We start from the raw sequence: 26,230 nt of genomic DNA on the forward strand, positions 1-26,230 counted from the left end.
CTATCTACCTCTCTGTCAACCGGACGGGACCTCCTAGTGTTGACACTGAGCCCCGCCGATCCAACACGACTGGTTTGCCGACGAAATAGTCTGATGTGGTTTCAACAGGCTTCCCGTTGCGACGACCACGAAGATCCATCTGCCACCCCCGGCCCGCTAGCACACGCAAACTACAACTGTGCTCCCTGCTAGCTGTGCTGAAGCACCAATTTGAACTGCTCTCGGACTCACATATTGCTGTTCACTGGACCTTATGATCACTCAGCTGCACAGCTGATGCCTGCTGGACTGTTCCTTTACACGGTACCCTGTCCTGTTTATTCTGTTTAGTCTTAGCCCAAACGTTATCGCTATTTCCAGTTGTGTCTTAGCTCTCTCTAATAACACATGTGACTGCTTTATGCCTCTCTCCCATGTCAATTATGCCTTGCCTATTGCTGTTTGGGTTAGTTCTTATTATACAATTTCAATGTAGAACCCCTAGTCCCTCTCAAACTGCCTCATATAGTTCCTTTGTTCCCCCCCCCATACACGCCGAGACCGGCTCAATCGATGCCTCCAATGACGCTATCTCTTTCATTGTTACCCAACGCTTAGGGTTACCTGAACTGTACTCATATCCTTCCATATCCTTTTCTGTACATAATGCCCTGAATCTTTTCTACAACGCCCGGAGAACTGCCCCCTTTATTCTATGTACCCAACGCACTAGAAGACCAGTTCTTAAAGCCTTTAGCCGTATCCTTATTCTAGTCCTCCTCTGTTCCTCTGGTGATGTAGAGGCTAACCCAGGCCCTGCAGCCCCCAGTATCACTCCTACTCCCCAGGAGCTATCATTTGTTGACTTCTGTAACCGTAAAAGTATTGGTTTTCTGCACATAAATATCAGAAGCCTCCTTCCTAAGTTTGAGTTATTCACTGCGTTAGCACACTCCGCCAACCCTGATGTTCTAGCAGTGTCTGAATCCTGGCTTAGGAAGGCCACCAAAAATTCTGAAATTTCCATCCCCAACTATAACATTTTCCGTCTAGATAGAACTGCCAAAGGGGGTGGAGTTGCAATCTACTGTAGAGATAGCCTGCAGAGCTCCATCATACTATCCAGGTCTGTGCCCAAACAGTTTGAGCTTCTACTTCTAAAAATCCACCTTTCCAGAAATAAATCTCTCACTGTTGCCACTTGCTACAGACCCCCCTCAGCCCCCAGCTGTGCCCTGGACACCATATGTGAATTGATCGCCCCCCATCTATCCTCAGAGTTCGTACTGCTTGGTGACCTAAATTGGGATATGCTTAACACCCCGGCCATCCTACAATCTAAACTAGATGCCCTCAATCTCACACAAATTATCAACGAACCTACCAGGTACAACCCTAAATCCGTAAACATGGGTACCCTCATAGATATCATCCTGACTAACTTACCCTCTAAATACACCTCCGCTGTCTTCAACCAGGATCTCAGCGATCACTGCCTTATTGCCTGCGTCCGTAACGGGTCCGCGGTCAAACGACCACCCCTCATCACTGTCAAACGCTCCCAAAAACACTTCAGCGAGCAGGCCTTCCTAATTGACCTGGCCCAGGTATCCTGGATGGATATAGATCTCATTCCGTCAGTAGAAGATGCCTGGTTGTTCTTTAAAAGTAATTTCCTCTCAATCTTAAATAGACATGCCCCATTCAAAAAATACAGAACTAAGAACAGATATAGCCCCTGGTTCTCCTCAGACTTGACTGCCCTTGACCAGCACAAAAACATCCTGTGGCGTACTGCATTAGCATCAAATAGCCCCCGCGATATGCAACTTTTCAGGGAAGTTAGGAACCGATATACACAAGCAGTTAGGAAAGCAAAGGCTAACTTTTTCAAACAGAAATTTGCATCCTGTAGCACTAACTCCAAAAAGTTTTGGGACACTGTAAAGTCCATGGAAAATAAGAGCACTTCCTCCCAGCTGCCCACTGCACTGAGGCTAGGAAACACTATCACCACCGATAAATCTACAATAATCGAGAATTTCAACAAGCATTTTGCTACGGCTGGCCATGCTTTCCACCTGGCTACCACTACCCCGGCCACCAGCTCTGCACCCTCCGCTGCAACTTACCCATGCCCCCCCCGCTTCTCCTTCACACAAATCCAGACAGCTGATGTTCTAAAAGAGCTGCAAAATCTGGACCCCTACAAATCATCTGGGCTAGACAATCTGGACCCTTTCTTTCTAAAACTAGCCGCCGAAATTGTCGCAACCCCTATTACTAGCCTGTTCAACCTCTCTTTCGTAACGTCTGAGATCCCCAGAGATTGGAAAGCTGCCGCGGTCATCCCCCTCTTCAAAGGGGGTGACACTCTAGATCCAAACTGTTACAGACCCATATCCATCCTGCCCTGCCTTTCAAAAGTTTTTGAAAGTCAACAAACAGATCACCGACCATTTCGAATCCCACCGTACCTTCTCCGCTATGCAATCCGGTTTCCGAGCTGGTCATGGGTGCACTTCAGCCACGCTCAAGGTCCTAAACGATATTATAACCGCGATCGATAATAGACAGTACTGTGCAGCCGTTTTCATTGACCTGGCCAAGGCTTTCGACTCTGTCAACCACCGCATTCTTATTGGCAGACTAAATAGCCTTGGTTTCTCAAATGACTGCCTCGCCTGGTTCACCAACTACTTCTCAGATAGAGTTCAGTGTGTCAAATCGGAGGGCCTGTTGTCTGGACCTATGGCAGTCTCTATGGGGGTGCCACAGGGTTCAATTCTTGGGCCAACTCTTTTCTCTGTGTATATCAATGACGTCGCTCTTGCTGCTGGTGACTCTCAGATCCACCTCTACGCAGACGACACCATTTTGTATACATCTGGCCCTTCATTGGACACTGTGTTAACAAACTTCCAAACGAGCTTCAATTCCATACAACACTCCTTCAGTAGCCTCCAACTGCTCTTAAACACTAGTAAAACTAAATGCATGCTCTTCAACCGAACGCTGCTTGCACCCGCCCACCTGACTAGAATCACTACTCTAGACGGGTCTGACCTAGAGTATGTGGACAACTACAAATATCTAGGTGTCTGGTTAGACTGTAAACTCTCCTTCCAGACTCACATTAAGAATCTCCAATCCAAAGTTAAATCTAGAATCGGTTTCCTATTTCGCAACAAAGCCTCCTTCACTCATGCTGCCAAACATGCCCTCGTAAAACTGACTATCCTACCGATCCTTGACTTCGGCGATGTCATTTACAAAATAGCCTCCAACACTCTACTCAGCAAATTGGATGTTGTCTATCACAGTGCCATCCGTTTTGTCTCCAAAGCCCCATATAATACCCACCACTGTGACCTGTACGCTCTTGTTGGCTGGTCCTCACTACATATTCGTCGCCAAACCCACTGGCTCCAGGCCATCTATAAATCACTGCTAGGCAAATCCCCGCCTTATCTTAGCTCATTGGTCACCATAGCAACACCCACCCGTAGTCTGCGCTCCAGCGGGTATATCTCACTGGTCATCCCCAAAGCCAACACCTCCTTTGGCCGCAATTCCTTCCAGTTCTCTGCTGCCAATGACTGGAACAAATTGCAAAAATCTCTGAAGCTGGAGACACTTATCTCCCTCACTAACTTTAAGCATCAGTTGTCAGAGCACCTTACCGATCACTGCACCTGTACACAGCCCATCTGAAATTAGCCCGCCCAACTACCTCATCCCTATATTGTTATTTATTTTGCTCATTTGTACCCCAGTATCTCTATTTGCACATCATCTCTTGCACATCATTCCAGTGTTAATACTAAATTGTAATTATTTTGCACTATAGCCTATTTTATTGCCTTACCTCCATAACTTGCTAAATTTGCACACTGTATATTATATGTATTTCTGTTGTATTTTTGACTTTGTTTTGTTTTACCCCATATGTAACTCTGTGTTGTTGTTTTTTTATCGCACTGCTTTGCTTTATCTTGGCCAGGTCGCAGTTGTAAATGAGAACTTGTTCTCAACTGGTTTACCTGGTTAAATAAAGGTGAAAAAAAATAAAAATAAAAAAATAAACCTTGACTAGCATTTCTGCAATGTGCCTCCCTCCTCTCACATACCACCATCTTTGTTGCAGTCAGAGCTGTGGCGGCTGGCACACATTCTCCCTCCTCCCTCCCCCCTCTATCTCCCACTCTCCGTCCATGTTTTGACACTGGTGGGGAATGACATTCTGCAGAAATAATGATATTTTGAGTGGTAGCTGCAAGCTGGGGATCTAGTGTGTAATTGAAACACTGGGGCACTTTCACACTCTGCCTCCTCCCCATACCCAGCTGTGCTCCTGATGGAGCTCCCCTGATTCAGCCAGACAATCCCTCACACTTCTGGCAGGTGGCAAAGAGATACATTCTGGGCTCTATTTATTCCGAGTTTATTCCTCCCAACCCCCTCTGCAAGAGGTAGCTATTCGGGGTAATGTCTCACATTGTCTTGCGTGTATGGTAATATATGCCGGGTATGATTGATTTAATGTTTTAGCTTGCATATGTGTTGATGTATGCGGAATTTAGAAAAATTGTATGTAAACGCCGCAGCACCGGAAAGGATATTGAATTGCATCATATCGATTAATGTCAAAGAAACTCATCCAGCAACGACACATACTTTTTACTTATACTGATTGAATATCCCATACGTTCCTTCACCATCTTATACAGTTTGTCTGTTGTCATGTTTTTAAAGGTGCATCTGTTACATCAAGTGATACTCAGTTGATACTGGGGGTTGTGTGACGGCAGTTTACAAATGTCACCAAATGTCACAAATGTTGGTAGATGTATTGGGTATCATGAGCAGCCATCGCCTAACTGTGGTTATTATATGTCTGTGTCTGTCTGTCTGTCTGTGTGTCTGTCTGTCTGTGTGTCCGCAGGGTGCGGCTTGAGGCGTTCTCAGACAACAGTGGGAAGCTGCAGCTCTCCCTACAGGAGATCATAGAATGGCTGACAGCCAAGGACGAGGAACTGTCGGAACAGCTGCCCATAGGGGGCGACGTGGGGGCTGTCCAACACCAGAGGGAGTTCCACCAGGTACTGTGTTGGGCCCCTTTCAAAAGCTACATCACACAAACACTCAAACAAGCCAAACTGGTAGGTAATAATTAGGATGTTCTTGTAAAGCAGGGCTCTCCATCTCTGTTCCTGGAGAGCTACCCTCCTGTAGGCAACAAAACTGTATTTTATTCCAAGTTTTTTCTGTGGCACTAAGGAACATTCAACTATGGTCCTTTGGTTCCATTCTCAATGGCTTCTATAGAAAGTGGGATTGAATGAATTTACTATAGGCAGATACACAGTAATTACAGTGAACTATAGTTATAAATTGCTTGAGTGGAGCCCATCATTCATGCCGAGCTGCAGGAATGTGTGTTTGTGTTACCTTCCAGTTGACTTGTATTGATCAAACAAATCCAAAGGCACCTTCACAGCACAAACCAGGATCACTTTGTCTCTCCCTAGAAACTCCTTAGTTACCTGTTTGGAATGAATAGGGCCACTAGGTTATGTTTCAGTGCTTTGACACTAATCTTAGTTTAAGGTTAGCCCATTGGTAACATTAAGGATAGAGGGAAGAAAGCACTTTGAGAGTAGTACATACTTAATCCCTCCACAGGGATTTATCTACTTTCAATTAGTAACCACTTCGATTTGAGGCTCTCTTAATTTGGCCATCTATCAAAATAACGACTCTGGTTGTTATCTACAGGAGAGATCTGAGGCAACAAGATCGCCGTGGTGTGTGTTAAAACCACCCAGTGGAGAATCTATAAAGATACCCTGAACTGTCGTTGAGTAAGAGGAGTGGTTCAGCTGAAATATTTTTATTTGACATGTTAAAAAGCCCCGGCTGATCTGTGTTGATGAAGAGGGGAATTCAACTGGTTGAAAGCTGAGAGTAGTGGAGCCAAGCAAGCAGATGCCGGGTGTAGAATATAAGAGGGGGAGAGATAGAGTCTCTCAAATTCAGGGTCTTGTTCTGCACTCCTCCTTATTCTGTGGTAGAACATTGAGAAAATCCTTCCTTGCAATGGTTCCTGGGTTTTTTATAAATGTCCCAGTAAACACAACTCCATTTGGTATGATATGTTCCACAAACACAAACAGGCAGGCAGGAAGGCAGATACGCACACGCACATGCACACGGACCATAATTGGTCCTGTACTACAGCAGAATGCTCTTTCCACCTACGTTCCAATTTTCTGTGCTGTCAGTTTGTGCAGTGTGTCTCTGAGGGGAGAGAGCCGTATTGACAGTGAGAGTGGTCCGCACCTCCCCCTCCTCCCCCCTCCACCGCCACTGACTGCCGCTGTGAAATCAGCTTACCAAATAACAGGACAAAAACCATACAGTCACACACCATCTCTCTCTCTCTCTCTCTCTCTCTCTCTCTCTCTCTCTCTCTCTCTCTCTCTCTCTCTCTCTCTCTCTCTCTCTCCTGCTAAGAGATTATAGCCCACTGTGCTGTTTCCTCCCTCCCTCCCTCCCTCCCATACTACAGATTTTGTTACTTAGCATGTACCTGCTAAAATCACTATAGCTCCCCTCCCCTCCTCTACTCTCCACCCTCCTCCTTCCTCACCCCTTTCCTCCCACCATCCCTTTTATTTTCTCTATGTCCCCATTTTTAATGCAGTCTTCCTTTATAATCTATCTAAGGAGCTCCCACTCCCCAAGCGTGACGTTGCTCTAAAACTTTTCAGACAAAGTGGAGAGGGAAATCGTATGGAGTTTTCTGTGGAGAATTACAGGGTTTTAAGAAATGTGAGTTATTGATCTTACGTGGATTTATTCTGCAGTGGTTCAGTGCGTGGGGATGTGTCCCTTTCAGTTTGTGTGTGTGCGCGTGCATGTGTGTGTGTGCGTGCGTGGGCATCACTCTATAAGTATGTGTGTGTGTAGCGGTCTATACATATGAGTGTAGTGCAGAATCTATTCATCCAGAGAAAAGAGAGGAGGATGAAATAACTATAATTATTATAATATATGTCATTTAGCAGACGATTTTATCCAAAGCAACTTACAGTCATGCGTACATACATTTTACATATGGGTGGTCCCTGGAGTCAAACCCCCTACCCTGGCGTTACAAGCGCCATGCGTTTTGAGAAAGCTCAGTGTAATGGGGTCTCTGGGGGCCCCAGACATAAATGAGCGGCCGTCAACATGTTTGGAAGGAGCAATGAAACCATTTCCTTCTCTGACTCTTCCTCCTCCATCCTGCATAATGTAGCCTAATTGGAGCTGAAGTCTTTATATTTAATGTTCCTTTAGCCAAAGACGGAGCCCCTCAGTGTGAAATTTAGCTGGAATTAAAGTTTTAACGCAGCGGAGGCCTAAGGGAGGGATGCAAACCCGCAATCCCACTCCGGGTACCAACTGTTCCCTCAGAAAAAGAAACAAGTGGGTTAAAGTCTGAGTTTCTTAGTAACCTCACCAGGAAATCTTATCAGAAACCGCAGCTCCTGCACAGAACACATTTCTGCATGTTTGCTTAGCATCAGTGGTATATGCCAGTTCAGTGGGGCTCCATATTTAATTCAGACAGTGAGGAGGGAGGCTGGTGTTATCAGGGAGTGACTGGCTGTAGTCATGGGGTTTAATAGCCACTGAAAGACAGTTGCCACTGCGTCACTCACCACGGGGGAAACCCGGGCCCGGCTCCACGAGGGGGCAAAAGGGGGCTCAGTTGAAACTTGTGCCTCCTCGGTTTTAGTTTTATGTCCCTATATAAAAATAGCAAAAAAGTTCAAATGATTGAGTGACAGGTTGGCGCAAAATCTGTATCTTCTCTGCGCTGTGTCAGCACAATGGACAGTGCTCGCTGTGGTGTGTGTAGGGGAGCTATGGAAAGCCACTGAAGTGGTTAGGTATTACTAGGGCTCCCGAGTGGCGCAGTGGTCTAAGGCACTGCATCTCAGTGCTTGATGCGTCACTACAGACCCGCTGGTTCGATTCCAGGCTGTATCACAACCGGCCGTGATTGGGAGTCCCATAGGGTGGTGCGCACAATTGGCCCAGCGTCATCTGGGTTTGGCCAGCGTAGGCTGTCATTGTAAATAAGAATTTGTTCTTAACTTACTTGCCTAGTTAAATAAAAAATGGTGACCATATTACCACCACACCGGCAGTCACGGGTCATGACCACATTCAAATTCCATGTGACCGTTTAGTCACGGTAACTAGGCTTCTCCAAGATCTGATGCTGCTCATGGTCATTAGTAGCCTACCAAACTTGCTAACTGCCTGGTATTCATCACTCTGACATCAAAGATTTTTTTCTCCAAAATCAAACACTTCATGAGAGCCCATGAGCGCAACAGTTCAATAGGCTATGCAATTGCATGAGAAGTTTTGATGGCTTCTATTAAAAAGAGGAGGATCCCATCAGATTTCTATAGACTAGGCCTACTGTATTTATTTATCAGCTTTCCTAATATTAAGCAAATTGCTTCGCTTTACAACAGGATTATAGCCTACCTGGCTGGCATGAAAATGATCGACGTGAAAGGCGTCCTCCATTCGCTATTTAAGTGCAAAGATGACCTGTATTTTCTTCCAATGCCCTTGTTCTGAGACAGGTGCATGATAATGGTCCATTCTAAATCAAAAGTAATTTCACACATATTATTTAGTATATGTGTGATGAGGTGATTTTGAAGGAGTCAGGCACAGGAGGGTAAATCACAGAATAACAGGATTTATTCTGAACCACAGAGTTACGCAGTAATGCATAAAAACACTCTAGTGCGCAAATCAGGCGCACTGGAAAATACAAGGCACACAGGGAATATTCCCGGCGATACAAAATACACGGAGCTCCACCAAGCTTCTCTTTCCTCCACAATAAACAATCACACACAAAGACAAGGGGGGAGAGGGAACACTTAAACAGGTACTGATGAGGGGATATGAACCAGGTGTGTGTAATAAACAAGACAAAACAAATGGAATGAAGAGATGAGGAGCGGCAGTGGCTAGAAGGCCGGTGACGACGAACGCCGAAGCCTGCCCGAACAAGGAGAGGAGGCAGCCTCAGAGGAAGTTGTGACAGTACCCCCCCCCCCCTTGACGCACAGCTCCAGCAGCGCACCGACACCGGCCTCAGGGACGACCAGGAGGACGCGGAGCAGGGCGAGCCGGATGGCGACAGTGGAAATCCCGCAACAGGGAGGGATCGAGGATATCCCTCACCGGGACCCAGCACCACTCCTCCGGACCGTACCCCTCCCACTCCACGAGGTACTGAAGGCCCCCCGCTCGACACCTCAAATCCAGGATGGAACGGACAGGGTGTACACCGGGGCCCCCTCGATGTCCAGAGGGGGCGGAGGGACCTCCCGCACCTCAGACTCCTGGAGCGGACCAACCACCACCGGCCTGAGGACAGACACATGGAACGAGGGGCCTTGAACTTTGAACGGCCCCACAAACTGCAGGCTCAGCTTCCGGCAGGGCAGGCGGAGGGGCAGATTCCGGGCCAAGAGCCAGACCCGATCACCCGGTACAAAGACCGGATCCTCACTGCGGTGGCGGTCAGCGTTGGCCTTGTGGCGATGCACAGCACGTTGGAGGTGGACATGAGCATCGTTCCACGTCTCCTCCGTGCGCCGAAACCAGTCATCCACCGCAGGAGCCTCGGTCTGGCTCTGATGCCATGGTGCCAGAACCGGCTGATAACCTAAAACACATTGAAATGGCGTTAGGTTAGTGGAGGAGTGGCGGAGAAAGTTCTGGGCATATTCGGCCCATGGCAAGAACACCGACCACTCCCCTGGCCAGTCCTGGCAGTAGGACCGCAGGAACCTACCCACATCTTGATTCACCCGTTCCACCTGCCCATTAGACTTGGGGTGAAAACCAGAGGTCAGGCTGACCGAGACTCCCAGACGTTCCATGAACGCCTTCCAGACCCTAGATGTGAACTGGGGACCCCGGTCAGACACTATGTCCTCTGGCACCCCGTTGTGCTGGAAGACATGTGTAAACAGGGCCTCCGCAGTCTGCAGGGCCGTGGGAAGACCGGGCAGAGGAAGGAGGCGGCAGGCTTTGGAAAAGCAGACAAGAGAAGGCACCTACTGCAGCCCAGCTTGACACTGAGGTGGAGATGGCTCTGTGCGTAACGCCCACTCTATGTCCGCGTCCATCGCCCATACTACCGGCGCCACAATGCAGGAGGCCGGGAGTATGGGGGTGTTGTCTATGGGCCTCTCCTCTGTGTCATACAGACAGTGCGTCTGCCTTCACGTTCTTCGTACCCGGGATGTAAGATAGTGTAAAATCAAACTGGGTGAAGAATAGGGCCCACCTGGCCTGGCGAGGGTTCAGCCTCCTCACTGCCCAGATGTACTCCAGGTTACGGTGGTCTGTCCAGACGAGGAAAGGGTGTTTTGCCCCCTCGAGCCAGTGCCTCCACACGGTCAGGGCTCGGACAACAGCCAACAGTTCCCGATCACCAACGTCGTAGTTCTGCTCCGCCGGGCTGAGCTTCTTGGAGAAGAAGGCACAGGGGCGGAGCTTGGGTGGCGTGCCCGAGCGTTGAGATAGGACAGCGCCTATCCCTACCTCGGATGCATCCACCTCCACTACGAACGGTAGTGATGGATCAGGATGGGCCAGTACCGGGGCTGAGGTGAACAGAACCCTCAGGTTACTGAAGGCCGTGTCAGCCTCAGCAGACCAGCGGAGCTGGGACGGCCCACCCTTCAACAGAGATGCGATGGGAGCTGCGACCTTGCCAAAGCTCCGGATAAACCTCCGATAGTAGTTGGCAAAGCCAATAAAGCACTGCACCTCCTTAACTGTGGTTGGAGTCGGCCAATTACGCACGGCTGAAATGCGATCTCCCTCCATCTCCACACCTGAGGTGGTAATGCGGTATTCGAGGAAGGACACGGACTGCTGGAAAAACAGACACTTTTCTGCTTTGGCATAAAGGTCATGTTCCAACAGTTGGGCCAGCACTTTGCGAACCAGGGACACATGCTCGGCGCACGTAGCGGAATACACCAGAATGTCATCCATGTAGACCACTACACCGCGACCAAGCATGTCCTGAAACACCTCGTTCACAAAGGACTGGAAGACGGATGGAGCATTCATCAAACCGTAAGGCATCACCAGGTATGCATAATGCCCTGTGGTTGTGCTGAATGCTGTCTTCCACTCGTCCCCTCTCGGACACGCACCAGGTTGTACGCACTCCGGAGATCTAATTTTGTGAAGAAGCGCGCCCAATGCATTGACTCGATCACAGATGGAATGAGGGGTAGAGGATAACTATAACGTATTGGCCCCTTGTTCAGTGCTCGGTAATCAATGCAAGGGCGCAGACCTCAGTCTTTCTTCTTCACAAAAAAGAAACTTGAGGAGTTGGGCGAAGTGGAGGGACATATGAACCCCTGGCGCAGGGACCCGGAGACGTATGTCTCCATAGCCTCCGTTTCAGCTTGCGACAGGGGATACACATGACTCCTGGGAGGCACAGCGTTTAACCAGAGGTTTATCACGCAATCCCCCGCCCAATGAGGTGGTAATTTGGTCGCCTGCATTTTGGAAAACGCGTGCGCCAAATCGAGGTATTTGAGGGGAATGCGCACGGTGGAGGTAGTGTCTGGACTTTTCACCGTGGTTGCACCAACGGAAACACCTAGACACCTACCCTGACTTCTCACGACCACCCCGTGAGAACCCTTTGCGGCCATGAAATGGTGGGGTTGTGTGGTGCTAACCAGGGAAGACCTAACACAATAGGGAAATCAGGAGACTCAATAATAAAAAAAATGACTTGCTCTCGATGAGTCTCGTGTATAACCATAGTGACTGGTGCTGTAACTTCCCTAACGAAACCGGACCCTAATGGTCGACTGTCAAGTGCTCTGATGGGGAGTGGAATGGATAGGGGAACCAATGTAATGCCTAGACTATGTGCAAATGACCTGTCCATAAAGTTCCCAGCTGCGCCTGAATCGACCAGCACTTTACACTGGAGAACTACCTTGGCGAAGCCAATTTCTGATATCCATCATGGCAGTGGCAGATTAGCTGGTTCGAGCTAGCTAAATAGGCTAAGGTTAAATAACACTAACGCTTTTTACAGCTAGCTAAGAAGCTAACTAAACTAAGTAGTGGTGGTGCGTGCGGCAGAGTTGAGTGAAGCCGCTTCAACTGTAAACTTGACCCCGCCCTTATAAATCAAAATCAAATATTACAGGTGGAGGCACATCACGTTATTCACTTAGCCTAACACAGATGGGAAGCATTTTTCCTGCTTTTTATGGAAACCAAAAGGAGTCATAACTAGGGGTGGCGGTCATGAGATGTTGTCAGCTGGTGATTGTCAAGCAAATAACTGCGGTCTCACCATAATTGACCGTTTATTAACATAAACACGTTTAGCATCTCCTGGCTTCTAAGCATAGCCTACAAGTCACTGATGCAGACCTTTGGAACATTTACATTTTAAAAAGTCTAATAACATTTAATATAGCCTACCCCATCACAATAAATCCATTATTTATTTTAGACAGGTCTAAAGAAACATGAGATGAAGAAAATGTAGTCTATTTTAGAAGAACGTACTAATATATAGGCTAAAGTTTTTACCTAACGTAAATTGAGTAGTGAATGGAGATTAGCTATTGAGGACGAGAGAGGCTGGTTGACACTAGCGGTCCATAGTGCCCACAGGATTCTCTGTGAGGGTCCTAAATGGCACCCAGGCAGTTCAGTACAGAGACGGTATAGTACAGACAGACAGCTAGGCAGTCCTATGTGGCCCTGCCAGTGGCTCCTCACTGTGTGTGTTCATGTATGCAAATTAATGTGTGTGTGTGTGTGTGTATCATGTACAGTATGTGTTATAATGAGCCCATGCATGTTGTATGTATGTGATTGAACCATGCTTTTATCTCTCTGTGGGCTCCTGTCCTGTCTGTCTCCAGGTCTTCATGGAGGATGTCAAGTCTCGGGGGCCCTTCATCTACTCTGTGCTGGAGTCTGCTCAGGTCTTCTTGGCACAGCACCCATTCCAGGAGCCCGAGGAGACGCTGCCCGACGGAAAAGGTCTGCCCACCCACCCCAACCCTATGCCAAACGCCAACATACATATGTAGGATCTTAATTTGAGCCAGTTTGCTACACCAGGAAAATAATCCTGCAGCAACAGGAAATGTAAATTATTATGTGGATTATAATTAATGGAAATGTTTTGTAGGGATTGATAAAATGTTTGTTAGGGCAAATCAAGTCTGACATTTTAAAGTGGAAAGTACAAACTTTAGAAGCCTTTTTAAACCTGAATACACTACAAGTTTGCAACAAAAGAGTCACCAACAAAAGAGCGATCAAATTAAGATCCTACATCTGTAAATGCCAATCTGCTCCATACCACCCCACCCTGCTACACACACCAAAACCAGACCTGAGCATTGAGAACAGAGAGAGATAGGGAGTTCAGTAAGTTGATCTCCAGCAGGTGTGTATCCACCATTAGGTCTGATTTCCAGCTACCTGTCTTGCTGTATCAGAGTGGATCAGATAATGTATGTTTGGGGAGAGCAGTTGGGTCGGGACCAATTAGCCCAGTTCACACCATCTGGTCAAATCAATAATGCAGCATGCTAGGCTGTTTCTGCCCCCCTCTCTCCTTCCCTCCCCCACCCAGCATCCTCTTGCTCTCCACCACTGGTGGCACGCATGGGGAAAAGATGGGGGCGAACTCTCCCTGTTTCTCTGCTCCCAACAATATATTTCTCACAGTTTCCCCCATCCCACAGTTTCTTTCTACTGATGTTTGCACACATTGGGGTTAACAGTCTCTCTGCCTGCCTGACCAAACCCTCACCCTGTTCTCCTTCTCCCCCCTCTTCATTCCCTCCTCCCCCTCCAGAAGTGTCTCCGAGGAAGCGGATCCTGAACGTGAGTCGCTCAGTGTGGAAGCAGGCCAACGTGGCCAGTGACCTGTGGGAGAAGCTGACTGCCCGCTGCGTGGACCGACACAGGTCAGATATGCGGCACAGGCCCACTCCACAACACACCCATGATTCTGGGTTTTCGATTGGCTAGAGATGTTTTTACCCTGCCTGTACTCAAATTTCATTGGGTCTTTATTTTGTCAGCAACATGCACCACCTGTAAGTTCAAGGAAAATGCTATGGCCGAAATAAGGTCAGGGTTGGTGTATTGCTCAGGTATTAGGGTGATGTATTGGGTTAGTGGTAAAACTGGATATGACATTGTATAAAACAACTGTAGAAGTTAAAGTATAGTCTGTGTCCAAGGCACATGGAGCGGACCCTGGAGCGCCTGCTGCAGACCCAGGCAGCCATGGAGGAGCTGGCGGTGGCCCTAGAGCAGGCTGAGGGGGTCCGGGACGCATGGGAGCCTGTAGGGGACCTCTTCATTGACTCACTGCAGGACCACATCGATGCCACCAAGGTAAGTATGTATGTGTGTGTCTCAAATATTAAGCAAGCTGTCTGCTTCAAATACAAAGCTGTGTTTGTGTGTGTGTGTGTGTGTGTGTGGATATCAGATTTCATTTAGCCCCCAGAAATGATTTCAAATATAAAATACCTGTGGAATCGACACAGATTAAATAGTGCCTGAAACATGAATACATCCAGCTTTATTGATTAGATATGGAGACAATGCTGTGAAGTTATTGATAAGAAAACAGCCTAGAAGATTCCCTCTAGCTACACTCACCAATCTGTTAGCTGTGAAGAGGCTCCTCCACTCTGCTGGCTAGATGGCTGTTATTTCACAGTAATTATGGAAGATCTGTCTCTATCTCTCTGCTCTCTTAGCTTTGTTTCTGTTATTATTGACTCAGTGTGGTTTAAGTGTTTCTGGGCAACATGATTTGATTTTGCATGATTTTATTCTGATCTTATTAGTGTCTATGTCTTGCGTCTTCAGGATGTGTGTGCCACATGGGCTTATAAGACACTGTATTTTGCAGTAGCAAAATTAATTATAATATATATATAATGTTTTACTGTTTTGTTAAATGCACTTTAAATAAATTTGAAAGGGCATAGACCTGTGCAAAATATACTGTAAACCTCATTAGAATTTAGCAGTATGAAACTTAATTAGAAACTTTTCTTCCCAACGATGTGTGTTGTAAGGAGTTAACTGTGCATCGTTTAGTTTAATAAACTGTCGTTAAATATTAACCTCCTTATAACACATTTCACAAGAAAAGTTTCACATTGAATGACCTTGCCTGATTGTAATGAGGTTTATGGTAGCCTTTCCCACCCACAAATCTGTGCTCCTTTGCCAACATAAATGTCACACTCAGTGTGTTTCTGTGTATTTATGTGCACAATTCATTTGTTTCAGAGAAAGTGTTAGTTTCTATCCTTCTCCTACATTAATTATCCCAAACGGACAGCCAATTGAGCCAACAACAGCAACCAGTGCATTAAGTCAATAGCCAGTGACATGTTGATATGACAGAGTTCCCTCAGTTGATTGGCTGACGTTGAATCCCCAGCCAGTCATTTGTTTAGTTGTTTAGTCACTATGATCATGCCAATGTTTGCCTTGCTGTCAGTGCCAGCACATGTTCCTAATTTTTCTATGTCTCCAGGGCAGGCATTCCAGCAGGCTCTGTCTGTCTGTAGTGTACACACACATACACACACACGCTCTCTCTCGCGCTCTCGCTCTCTCGCTCTCTTATCTCATGTTTTTGTCATGAGGCTGCATCACAGACTCCATTAGCTAGATAAATCTGCAGCACTGTGCGCACACACACACCCCTTAGATCATTAGTGCTGTATGGGCTGGGTTGATCTGACTCTTAAGTTGCGTAAGCCATGAAGGGTCCCTGTTGTATCTCTCCCATGGTGATGGTGTTTGTGCGGGCAGCAGCTCCAGTACAGGTCCACAGTCCACACAGCCATACAACAGAGTGAGTCTAATGCCATTAAACTCAGTCAATGGAGGAAAGGGATTGGGCATGCATTGTTAATTTTTTATTATTTGATGAATGTTATGAACCAAGTTTCAATTGATTTCTATAATTGACTGAGTTGAAATGGAGTTGGCCTGAACCCTGCCACTACCATGTACCATGTGTGTGTCTGTCTATGTGCCTCTCCCTCTCTAATTCTCTCTCTATTTCCTCCCTTTCCCGCTTTCTTATTTGCTCTCTTTCTCCCTCATCTTCCTTTCTCTCATTTCCCCTTCCTTCTCTTTTCTCCTTCTACATCTCTCTCCTTCCCTCCCCCCTCCCTCTCTCCCTCGCTCTCTCCTCCAGTTGTTTAAGGAGGAGCTAACTCAGGTGAAGGAAGGCATGAAGCACATCAATGACCTGGCTCATGAGCTGGCCATTTCTGACGTCCATTTATCCATGGACAACGGCCGCTCCCTGGAGCACCTCAACAGCCGCTGGAAACTACTGCTGGTAACTGGACCTGAACCTCCCCACAACCTCTCCACAACCACCTCCCTCAACCTCCCCATAACCTTGCCACAAACTCCCCACAACCACCTCCCTCAACCTCCCCATAACCTTCCCACCACCACCTTCCGTCCATACAACACAACCGTCCATACAACCATCTTCCGTCGCTCGTAACGTGTTATATGATTGACTTCACTTCACATCTGTGGTCATTGCACAACCTCAACCTTCCCACAACATCTCTTCAACCTCCACACAACCACTCCTCCTTTAATAACCTGATCTTCCATGGCTCTCTTCATCTGTGGTCATCTCAAATGGGAACATGTGGGTCTGAGCAAGTGGGATGTCATTAATGTTTGTAGAAATTAATGTACGTAAATGTTAAGTTGTCTATTGTCTTTGTCTATGTATGCTTTTGTATTGGAAGAAAAATACAGTCTTACAAAAAAAGAAATGCTTACTAGCAAGCTCTCCTCAATAGTGCAGTACAAATATCAATATCAAAATCATCAAAAATCAAATACCATCTGACCGAGTTTCTGACCGAGTTTCTTCCAGTATGGCTCAGTAGTATAGTGAGAGGCTACAACAGTGTGTGGTTTAGGCTTAGCTGGAGCTTTGCCTTGGCCTCTCTTGTGAGTGCATCATTTTAGACAGGCTGCAACAAATGATGCCTTTTGTCTCCAGAGTGAAACCTATTGGATTGTTCTGAGGGGAAAGTGGTGAGGATGCCAGGAATCAGCAAATAAGGCAAGGGCTCTGATAAGAAAAGAAGGCTTTTCTCTCTCTCTCTCTCTCTCTCTCTCTCTCTCTCTCTCTCTCTCTCTCTCTCTCTCTCTCTCTCTCTCTCTCTCTCTCTCTCCATCTCTCTCTCTCTCTCTCTCTATCTCGCTCTCTCTCCATCTCTCTCTCTCTCTCTCTCCCCATCTCTCTCTCGCTCTCTATCTCTCTCTCTCTCTCTCTCTCTCTCTCTCTCTCTCTCTCTCTCTCTCTCTCTCTCTCTCTCTCTCTTTCTCTTTCTCCTTTCTCTTACTCTCTCTCTCAATTCAATAATTACATTCAGTGATTAGTCTGTCTTCCATTGCCAAAGTAAAAACACAGCAACACATTGAATGCTCCCCCTCGCTCTCTCTCCCTCTCTCTCTCCTCCTCCCCTCATTCTCCTGTTGACTAATGTGATGCTAAATGCTAAATCCCTGTCATTTGAATAACATTGTATGCTGCTGCTGCTCTCTCTACTGTGACACAGATGTTATGCATTTTTTTTAAGGCTGATTCTCTAATATTTTTGGTCTTGAATAATTTAGTAATTCTGCTGTGGGTGAGAGAACCTCCGTTAGTCTAGTAGTACGCTGCAGAGTTGGCACTGACATCTCTGTGCAGCATTCAAACTGCTCCAAATTAGTCTGAAGCGATCTGTGTAGGCTTGAGTGCATCCTGTATATTCATTTGGGCGAGTCAGTGTGCACAGCCGTGTGTACGTTGAGCAATGGTAATGTTTTCCTCTCCATAACGCTAACTTCTCATCTCAGCTCGTTGGGCTTGCTTGTCCTTGAAGTGCCTCGGGATAACTGTGCCTTGTTCTCTTACTCTCTCTCACTCTCTTTTTCAGTGTGATTGGCAGGGCCGGCTCCAGGCATAAGAGACATAAGCGGTTGCTTAGGGCCCCCAGCACTAAGGGGCCCCCGACCCCAAAAAACTATATATACAGTGGCTTGCGAAAGTATTCACCCCCCTTGGCACTTTTCCTATTTTGTTGCCTTACAACCTGGAATTAAAATAGATTTTTTGGGGGGTTGTATAATTTGATTTACACAACATGCCTACCACTTTGAAGATGCAAAATATGTTTTCATGTGAAACAAACAAGAAATAAGACAAAAAAACAGAAAACTTGAGCGTGCATAACTATTCACCCCCTCAAAGTCAATACTTTGTAGAGCCACCTTTTGCAGCAATTACAGCTGCAAGTCTCTTGGGGTATGTCTCTATAAGCTTGGCACATCTAGCCACTGGGATTTTTGCCCATTCTTCAAGGCAAAACTGCGCCAGCTCCTTCAAGTTGGATGGGTTCCGCTGGTGTACAGAAATCTTTAAGTCATACCACAGATTCTCAATTGGATTGAGGTCTGGGCTTTGACTAGGCCATTCCAAGACATTTAAATGTTTCCCCTTAAACCACTCGTGTGTTGCTTTAGCAGTATGCTTAGGGTCATTGTCCTGCTGGAAGGTGAACCTCCGTCCCAGTCTCAAATCTCTGGAAGACTGAAACAGGTTTCCCTCAAGAATTTCCCTATATTTAGCGCCATCCATCATTCCTTCAATTCTGACCAGTTTCCCAGTCCCTGCCGATTAAAAACATCCCCACAGCATGATGCTGCCACCACCATGCTTCACTGTGGAGATGGTGTTCTCGGGGTGATGAGAGGTGTTGGGTTTGCGCCAGACATAGCGTTTTCCTTGATGTCCAAAAAGCTAAATTTTAGTCTCATCTGACCAGAGTACCTTCTTCCATATGTTTGGGGAGTCTCCCACATGCCTTTTGGCGAACACTAAACGTGTCTAGATTATTTTGTTCTTTAAGCAATGGCTTTTTTCTGGCCACTCTTCCGTAAAGCCCAGCTCTGTGGAGTGTATGGCTTAAAGTGGTCCTATGGACAGATACTCCAATCTCCGCTGTGGAGCTTTGCAGCTCCTTCAGGGTTATCTGTGGTCCTCTGTAGCTCAATTGGTAGAGCATGGCGCTTGTAACGCCAGGGTAGTGGGTTCGATCCCCGGGACCACCCATATGTAAAATGTATGCGCACATGACTGTAAGTCGCTTTGGATAAAAGCGTCTGCTAAATGGCATTATATTATTATTATTTATCTTTGGTCTCTTTGTTGCCTCTCTGATTAATGCCCTCCTTGCCTGGTCCGTGAGTTTTGGTGGGCGGCCCTCTCTTGCCAGGTTTGTTGTGGTGCCATATTCTTTCCATTTTTTAATAATGGATTTAATGGTGCTCCGTGGGATGTTCAAAGTTTCTGATATTTTTTTTATAACCCAACCCTAATCTGTACTTCTCCACAACTTTGTCCCTGACCTGTTTGGAGAGCTCCTTGATCTTCATGGTGCCGCTTGCTTGGTGTTGCCCCTTGCTTAGTGGTGTTGCAGACTCTGGGGCCTTTCAGAACCGGTGTGTATATATACTGAGATCATGTGACACTTAGATTGCACACAGGTGGACTTTATTTAACTAATTATGTAAGGTAATTGGTTGCACCAGATATTATTTAGGGGCGTCATAGCAAAGGGGGTGAATGCATATGCACGCACCACTTTTCCGTTATTTATTATTTTGAATTTTTTGAAACAAGTTATTTTTTTCATTTCAATTCACCAATTTGGACTATTTTGTGTATGTCCATTACATGAAATCCAAATAAAAATCCATTTAAATTACAGGTTGTAATGCAACAAAATAGGAAAAACGCCAAGGGGGATGAATACTTTTGCAAGGCACTGTATGCAGTACCAGTCAAAAGTTGGGACACACCTACTAATTCAAGGGTTTTTCTTTATTTTTACTATTTTCTACATTGTAGAATAATAGTGAAGACATCAAAACTATGAAATAACACATATGGAATCATATAGTAACCAAAAATGTGTTAAACAAATCAAAATATATTTTAGATTCTTCAAAGTAGCCACCCTTTGCCTTGGTGACAGCTTTGCACACTCTTGGCATTCTCTGAACCAGATTCACCTGGAATGCTTTTCCAACAGTCTTGAAGGAGTTCCCACATATGCTGAGCACTTGTTGGCTGCTTTTCCTTCACTCATCCCAAACCATCTCAATTGGGTTGGGGTCAGGAGATTGTGGAGTCCAGGTCATCTGATGCAGCACTCCATCACTCTCCTTCTTGGTCAAATAGCTTACACAGCCTGGAGATGTGTTGGGTCATTGCCCTGTTGAAAAACAAATGATAGTCCCAACTAAGCGCAAACCAGATGGGATGGCGTATCGCTGCAGAATGCTGTGGTAGCCATGCTGGTTAAGTGTGCCTTGAATTCTAAATAAATCACCAACAGTGTCACCAGCAAAGCACCATCACACCACCACCTCCTCCTCCATGCTTCACGGTGGGAACCATACATGTGGAGATCATCCGTTCACCTACTCTGCATCTCACAAAGACATGGCGGTTGGAACCAAAAATCTCACATTTGGACTCATCAGACCAAAGGACAGATTTCCACCGGTCTAATGTCCATTGCTCGTGTTTCTTGGCCCAAGCAAGTCTCTTCTTCTTATTGGTGTCCTTTAGTAGTGGTTTCTTTGCAGCAATTCGACCATGAAGGCCTGATTCACTCAGTCTTCTATGAACAGTTGATGTTGAGATGTGAAGCATTTATTTGGGCTGCAATCTGAGGTGCAGTTAACTCTAATGAACGTATCCTCTGCAGCAGAGGTAATTCTGGGTCTTCCTTTCCTGTGGCGGTCCTCATGAAAGCCAGTTTCATCATAGCGCTCGATGGTTTTTGCGACTGCACTTGAAGAAACTTTCAAAGTTCTTGATTTCAGGAGTACGCTACCTGCCCGAATGCATAGTGCCAACTGTAAAGTTTGGTGGAGGAGGAATAGTGGTCTGGGGTTGTTTTTTATGGTTCGGGCTAGGCCCCTTAGTTCCAGTGAAGGGAAATATTTACGCTACAGCATACAATGACATTCTAGACTATTCTGTGCTTCCAACTTTGTAGCAACAATTTGGGGAAGGCCCTTTGCTGTTTCGGCATGACAATGCCCCCATGCACAAAGCGAGGTCCATACAGAAATGTTTTGTCGAGATCAGTGTGGAAGAACTTGACTGGCCTGCACAGAGCCCTGACCTCAACCCCATCAATCACCTTTGGGATGAGTTGCAACGGCGACTGCAATTCATCCCCGCAGCAATGTTCCAACATATGTGGTCCTCTGTAGCTCAGCTGGTAGAGCACGGCGCTTGTAACGCCAAGGTAGTGGGTTCGATCCCCGGGACCACCCATACATAAAAAAAAATATATATGTATGCACGCATGACTGTAAGTCGCTTTGGATAAAAGCGTCTGCTAAATTGCATATTATTTATATATTATCTAGTGGAAAGCATACCGAGAAGAGTGGAGGCTGTTATAGCAGCAAAGGGGGGACCAACTCCATATTAATGCCCATGATTTTGGAATGAGATGTTCGACAAGCAGGTGTCCACATACTTTTGGTCATGTAGTGTATAAATACACTGAGTGTACAAAACCTTAGGAACACCTGCTCTTTCCATGACATAGACTGACCAGGTGAATCCAGGTGAAAGCTATGATCCCTTATTGAAGAGACTGGTTAAAGAAGGATTTTTAAGCCTTGAGACAATTTAGACATGGATTGTGTATGTGTGCCATTCAGAGGGTGAATGGGCAAGACAAAAGATTAAAGTGCCTTTGAATGGGGTATGGTAGTAGGTGCCAGGCTCACCGGTTTGAGTGTGTCAAGAAATACAATGCTGCTGGGTTTTTCACGCTCAACAGTTTCCCATGTGTATCAAAATGTCCACCACCCAAAGGACATCCAGCCATCTTGACACAACATGGGCCAGCATCCCTGTGGAACGCTTTCGACACGTTGTAGAGTCCACCCCCCGACGAATTGAGGCTGTTCTGATGGCAAAAGGGGATGCAATTCATTATTAGGAAGGTGATCCTAATGTTTTGTACATTCCGTGTGTATAAAACATTTTTTAGGAACTCAGTCGGGGTCTCAACTTACTGTTGAGAGTTAGAATAGTAGAATAAACAAGGTGCAATTTTTTAATTTGACGGTGCATCAGCAGTTTTTCTCTTGTTATGTCAGTCACAGATAGTCACTCAGTTAGCATGTCAGCTAACAATTTTTAGATTGGTAAGTTAGTCTAGCCAGCTATCAAAATTTGTCACGCAGGGCAGGTGTCCAGGGGGCCCCCATTGATTTTGTTAGTCACTCTCACTCAGATACAGATTAACATGACACGTCTTGGCAAAATGTGTAGAATTGTAGCTTTAAAATGTTCATTTTTCTCTCCGCCGTCAAGAGGGGGATCACTAAAATGTTTTGCCCGCGAGGTAGGGGAGCCCCCCCAACCAAATCTCGCTTAGGGCCCCCAAAAGGCCTGGGCTGGCCCTAGTGAGTGGATTTAGCACCCTTTGTTTGTGGCGCTGTTTCGACATCCTCTGACAATGATTTACACGGTGAATCGAACACCTTGTAAATAAACCAGGATTAGTCCTCAACAAATCCGTTTTGGGACAGCCACATCGAGAAAAACACACCGTACAGAGACAATAAATGGCACAACTTATTTTCATGAACTCAAATCCCTCTCGCTTGTTGACACACACTTCCACCCCCAAACCTCTATTCCGATACACATAGCTTACTGTGAAATGACTGTCCTCATTTGAAAAGAGCCGAACAGAGCAGAGTAGATTCAGTGTCTTCTTTCCCTACTCAACGCTCTTCAAAGGGCTATGGCAAGGTGGCAGGGGAGGTGCGTCAATGTAAAAAAAAAAAATCCATAGCACTATCTAATTGCCAAATGAAGGATGAGGAGAAGAGGAGGGAGGGAGGTGTTTGTGTGTGTTCGTAGCAGGAATGAGATGAGATAAAGACAGTTCCGTGATTCTTTTGATCAAATCAAATTTCGCCCGTGCTGTGTTTGTGTGTGTGTATAATGTAATGTAAATGTAAATGTGTGTGCGTTTGTGTGTATAATTCAATGTCATGTAAATGTGTGTATGTGTGTGTGTAATGTAATGTAAATGTATGTGTGTCTCCTCGCAGGGCTCCATTGAAGAGCGTCTGAAGCAGCTGCAGGATGCCCACAGAGACTTTGGCCCTGGATCCCAGCACTTCCTCTCCAGTAAGGGCTCCTCCACATTCATTAGAAGTTGGCGCCGAGTGCCGTAACGCTCTGTGCAATGCTGTGCCACGTTGTGCTATGCCTGTATAGGGGCTGGGGGGAGGAGGGGGTGGGATGTTGAAAATGTGGATGGGTGGCGGGGTGTTTTATATGGGGGAAGGGGATTAGAACATGGTTGGTCACAGTGTGAGGCTGTGTGTGTGACTGTGGTGTCTGGGTCGAGGGAAGAGGGAAGAGGGGGCAGGCTTTGTACCTTGATCCCCCACTGAGTCACAGCAGCAGTAGTGTGTGTCTGTGCTCATTCACGTGTGTGTGTTTGCTGCTCTGTGATGATGGTGGTAGTAAAAGGGAACCCCTACTGTCCTCAGTCCCCCCATCCAGCTCTGCTGTGTCAGCACTGTCATGCTTCTGGGGCTGATCTCTTTCTCCCCGCCAGGAATATGTGTGTGTGTGTGTGTGTGTGTGTGTGTCTGTGGTGTTTAGCTGTCTCACTGTGTTCATTGTGACAGAGTCCTTGTGTGCGTGTCTCCCTTCACCTCCCAGCCTTTCCAGTCTAGCCTATTCCAGTCCCAGGTAGCTTAGCCCCTGTAGCTTACTGCTAAAATGCTACGTTGAACGGGTCTTGTCAATATGCCTCCTCCATCACCCATATTCCATTAGCCTTTGCAAACAACCTAATCCTCTTTTAGACTGGACACAAAAGGCTGCTTTTCCCTTCATTCAGCTTTAGCACACCTATTATGTGATGCAGCTCCCCCTCTGTGGTGCCTGAATGTTCACAGATGGTCTGGATTGACGTGGTTCATGTCCTAAATGGCACCCTATTCCTTATTTAGTGCACTATACCCATAGGGCCCTGGTCAAAAGTAGTCCACTAAATGCACTAAATAGGGAATATGGTGCCATTCGGGATGTGACCATGGTCAGTGGTTATGTGCAAATGGCTTTTCATGCTTGATGTGCCTTAGCAATTGATTTTCCCCTCACTTACAGGTTCAGTGCAAATACCCTGGGAACGCGCCATCTCTCCAAACAAAGTACCCTACTACATCAAGTAAGTCCAACTGGGTGTGTGTGAGGGGGGAGAGGGTGTGTGTGTGTGTGTGTGTAGTACATAAAGTCCAACTGGGGGACATGAGTGCAGACAGTCTAAAAGTGTGTGAGGGAAAAAAGGTTGTTGAAAAAAGACATTCACTTTGCTTGAGATGGCAGTATTGAGTTACCTGGAGAGAACACATTCATACTAAGGTATCCCTAGGAGAACAGTATCGAGCTAAGCCCCTTCCCTAACCACTTATTTACTTCATCAATACTCCATCCTCCCTGGTTGGGCTGTGTTTAGCTTTCAGCTCTGAGGTGTGTGGGGTGTTGTCGGTGTGTGTGTGTGTGTACAGTGTGTGTGTGTGTGTGTCCTGTGCGTGTAAGTGTGTTTAATCAGCGTATCTCTTTTACAAATGGGTGAATGGGCCCTGTTTGGCCCCTCTGCTGCCCCCGTTTGCCCCCCCGTAGCTCCCCCTGCTGCCTGATAATTAGTTATGGGCTGTGTAACTGTGCCACTGGAGGGGAATATCTGACGGGCCCTCTGTCGGGCACCTAATCGATCCAACAGTCTCACACAGGTAATAACGAGCGTTGGAGTGAAGTGGCCCCGGGGTCCTGGCAAACTTTCTGCTCGGGGCTTGCTCATTTATTTAACTGTGCTCGTCATTTATTTATTGCCTATCTTTTTCCCCCTGATATATTTTCCTTTTCCTGCGCTGCCCCTTTTAGCAGTTGCTGGCAGGGATTGGGGTTGAGTGCTAGGATAGGTTGTCTGTTTAATGAAGTCTAGAGACAGTAGCAGCTCTCTGTGTGAAGCCACTTACACGGTTGCCGTAGCTCCGTCAGAGCAGTAGGGTGAAGCAGTAGCAGCTGGTACACAGTGAAGGGTGAGGAGTGATCGTAGTGGAACATTGGTCCTACTGCCTTGTTGTTGCTACGTGTCTGAGCTTTACAGGTTCATAAACTCATAGTTGGAAACAACTCTGTCTACTTTCTCCCTTGTTACACGGTCCTTCTCTGCTCTCTCCTCTATTTCTCTACCTGTCTCTCTATTCCTCCTCCTTTCTACACTCTCCTCTGCTCTTTCCCCCTCCCTCTCTCTTTTCTTCTTTCTCTTTGCTCTGTTTCTTTTTTCTCTTCTTTAACTACTTGACTCTTTCCTCCTGTAAATTTGTCCTCCTTTGCTCTCCCCTCTCCCCCTCTCCCCCTCTCCCTTCCTCCTCTCCCTCAGCCATCAGGGCCAGACGACGTGCTGGGATCATCCAAAAATGACAGAGCTGTACCAGGCACTGGGTAAGACAGAGACAATTAAAGAGTTCCCCCTCTGAGCTTTTTCCACTTAGGCCCTTACCGGCCACCTCCGCAGGGCCTTCGCCACCGTCACCCCGTACCTCATTGAGGCCCCATATTTCAGACACCCCCGAGATGGACGACACTGGTCTACTTAACCTGCGGGACCGATTGGCCGGCTCTGTGATTAGCTATTTCCTGCATTTAAATTAATTGTGATTTAAATGGCATCGGGTTCCTTTTATTAATGGGATCTGACAAGGGGATTGTCAACACACACACGTAGAGATACTATCAGGGATGGAGGGAGCGCCATTATGTAGCAACATGGCCCCTGCTAATGACTCACTGATGGGCTGATAAATGCAGGGAGAATGAGGGCAGACGAGGGTGGTCTGTCTCATCTGGAGGGAGAGAGGGAAAGAGAGTAGGAGAGGGAGAGAGAGGGAGAGAGAGGGAGAGAGAGGGGGAGAGAGGGGGAGAGTGAGAGGGAGAGTAAAAGGTAGTAGAGAGGGG

At 46.7% G+C, this 26,230-nt stretch overlaps 1 protein-coding gene across 1 annotated transcript in view; it reads left to right on the plus strand.

Annotated features, from left to right (window-relative positions):
- Nucleotides 1-26,230, plus strand: part of drp2 (dystrophin related protein 2) — a gene marked incomplete at both ends in the record, with an annotated part of 75,751 nt that overhangs the window by 15,049 nt on the left and 34,472 nt on the right. Inside the window, 8 exons of the mRNA XM_084149882.1 lie at nucleotides 4,925-5,081; nucleotides 12,993-13,113; nucleotides 13,940-14,051; nucleotides 14,331-14,487; nucleotides 16,322-16,468; nucleotides 23,305-23,383; nucleotides 24,377-24,437; nucleotides 25,656-25,717. Coding sequence (XP_084006008.1) covers nucleotides 4,925-5,081; nucleotides 12,993-13,113; nucleotides 13,940-14,051; nucleotides 14,331-14,487; nucleotides 16,322-16,468; nucleotides 23,305-23,383; nucleotides 24,377-24,437; nucleotides 25,656-25,717 — 896 coding nt within the window. The remainder of the gene's footprint in view (nucleotides 1-4,924; nucleotides 5,082-12,992; nucleotides 13,114-13,939; nucleotides 14,052-14,330; nucleotides 14,488-16,321; nucleotides 16,469-23,304; nucleotides 23,384-24,376; nucleotides 24,438-25,655; nucleotides 25,718-26,230) is intronic.

Source organism: Coregonus lavaretus (assembly GCF_964263955.1).
Source record: "Coregonus lavaretus genome assembly, chromosome: 32".
NCBI lineage: Eukaryota > Metazoa > Chordata > Actinopteri > Salmoniformes > Salmonidae > Coregonus > Coregonus lavaretus.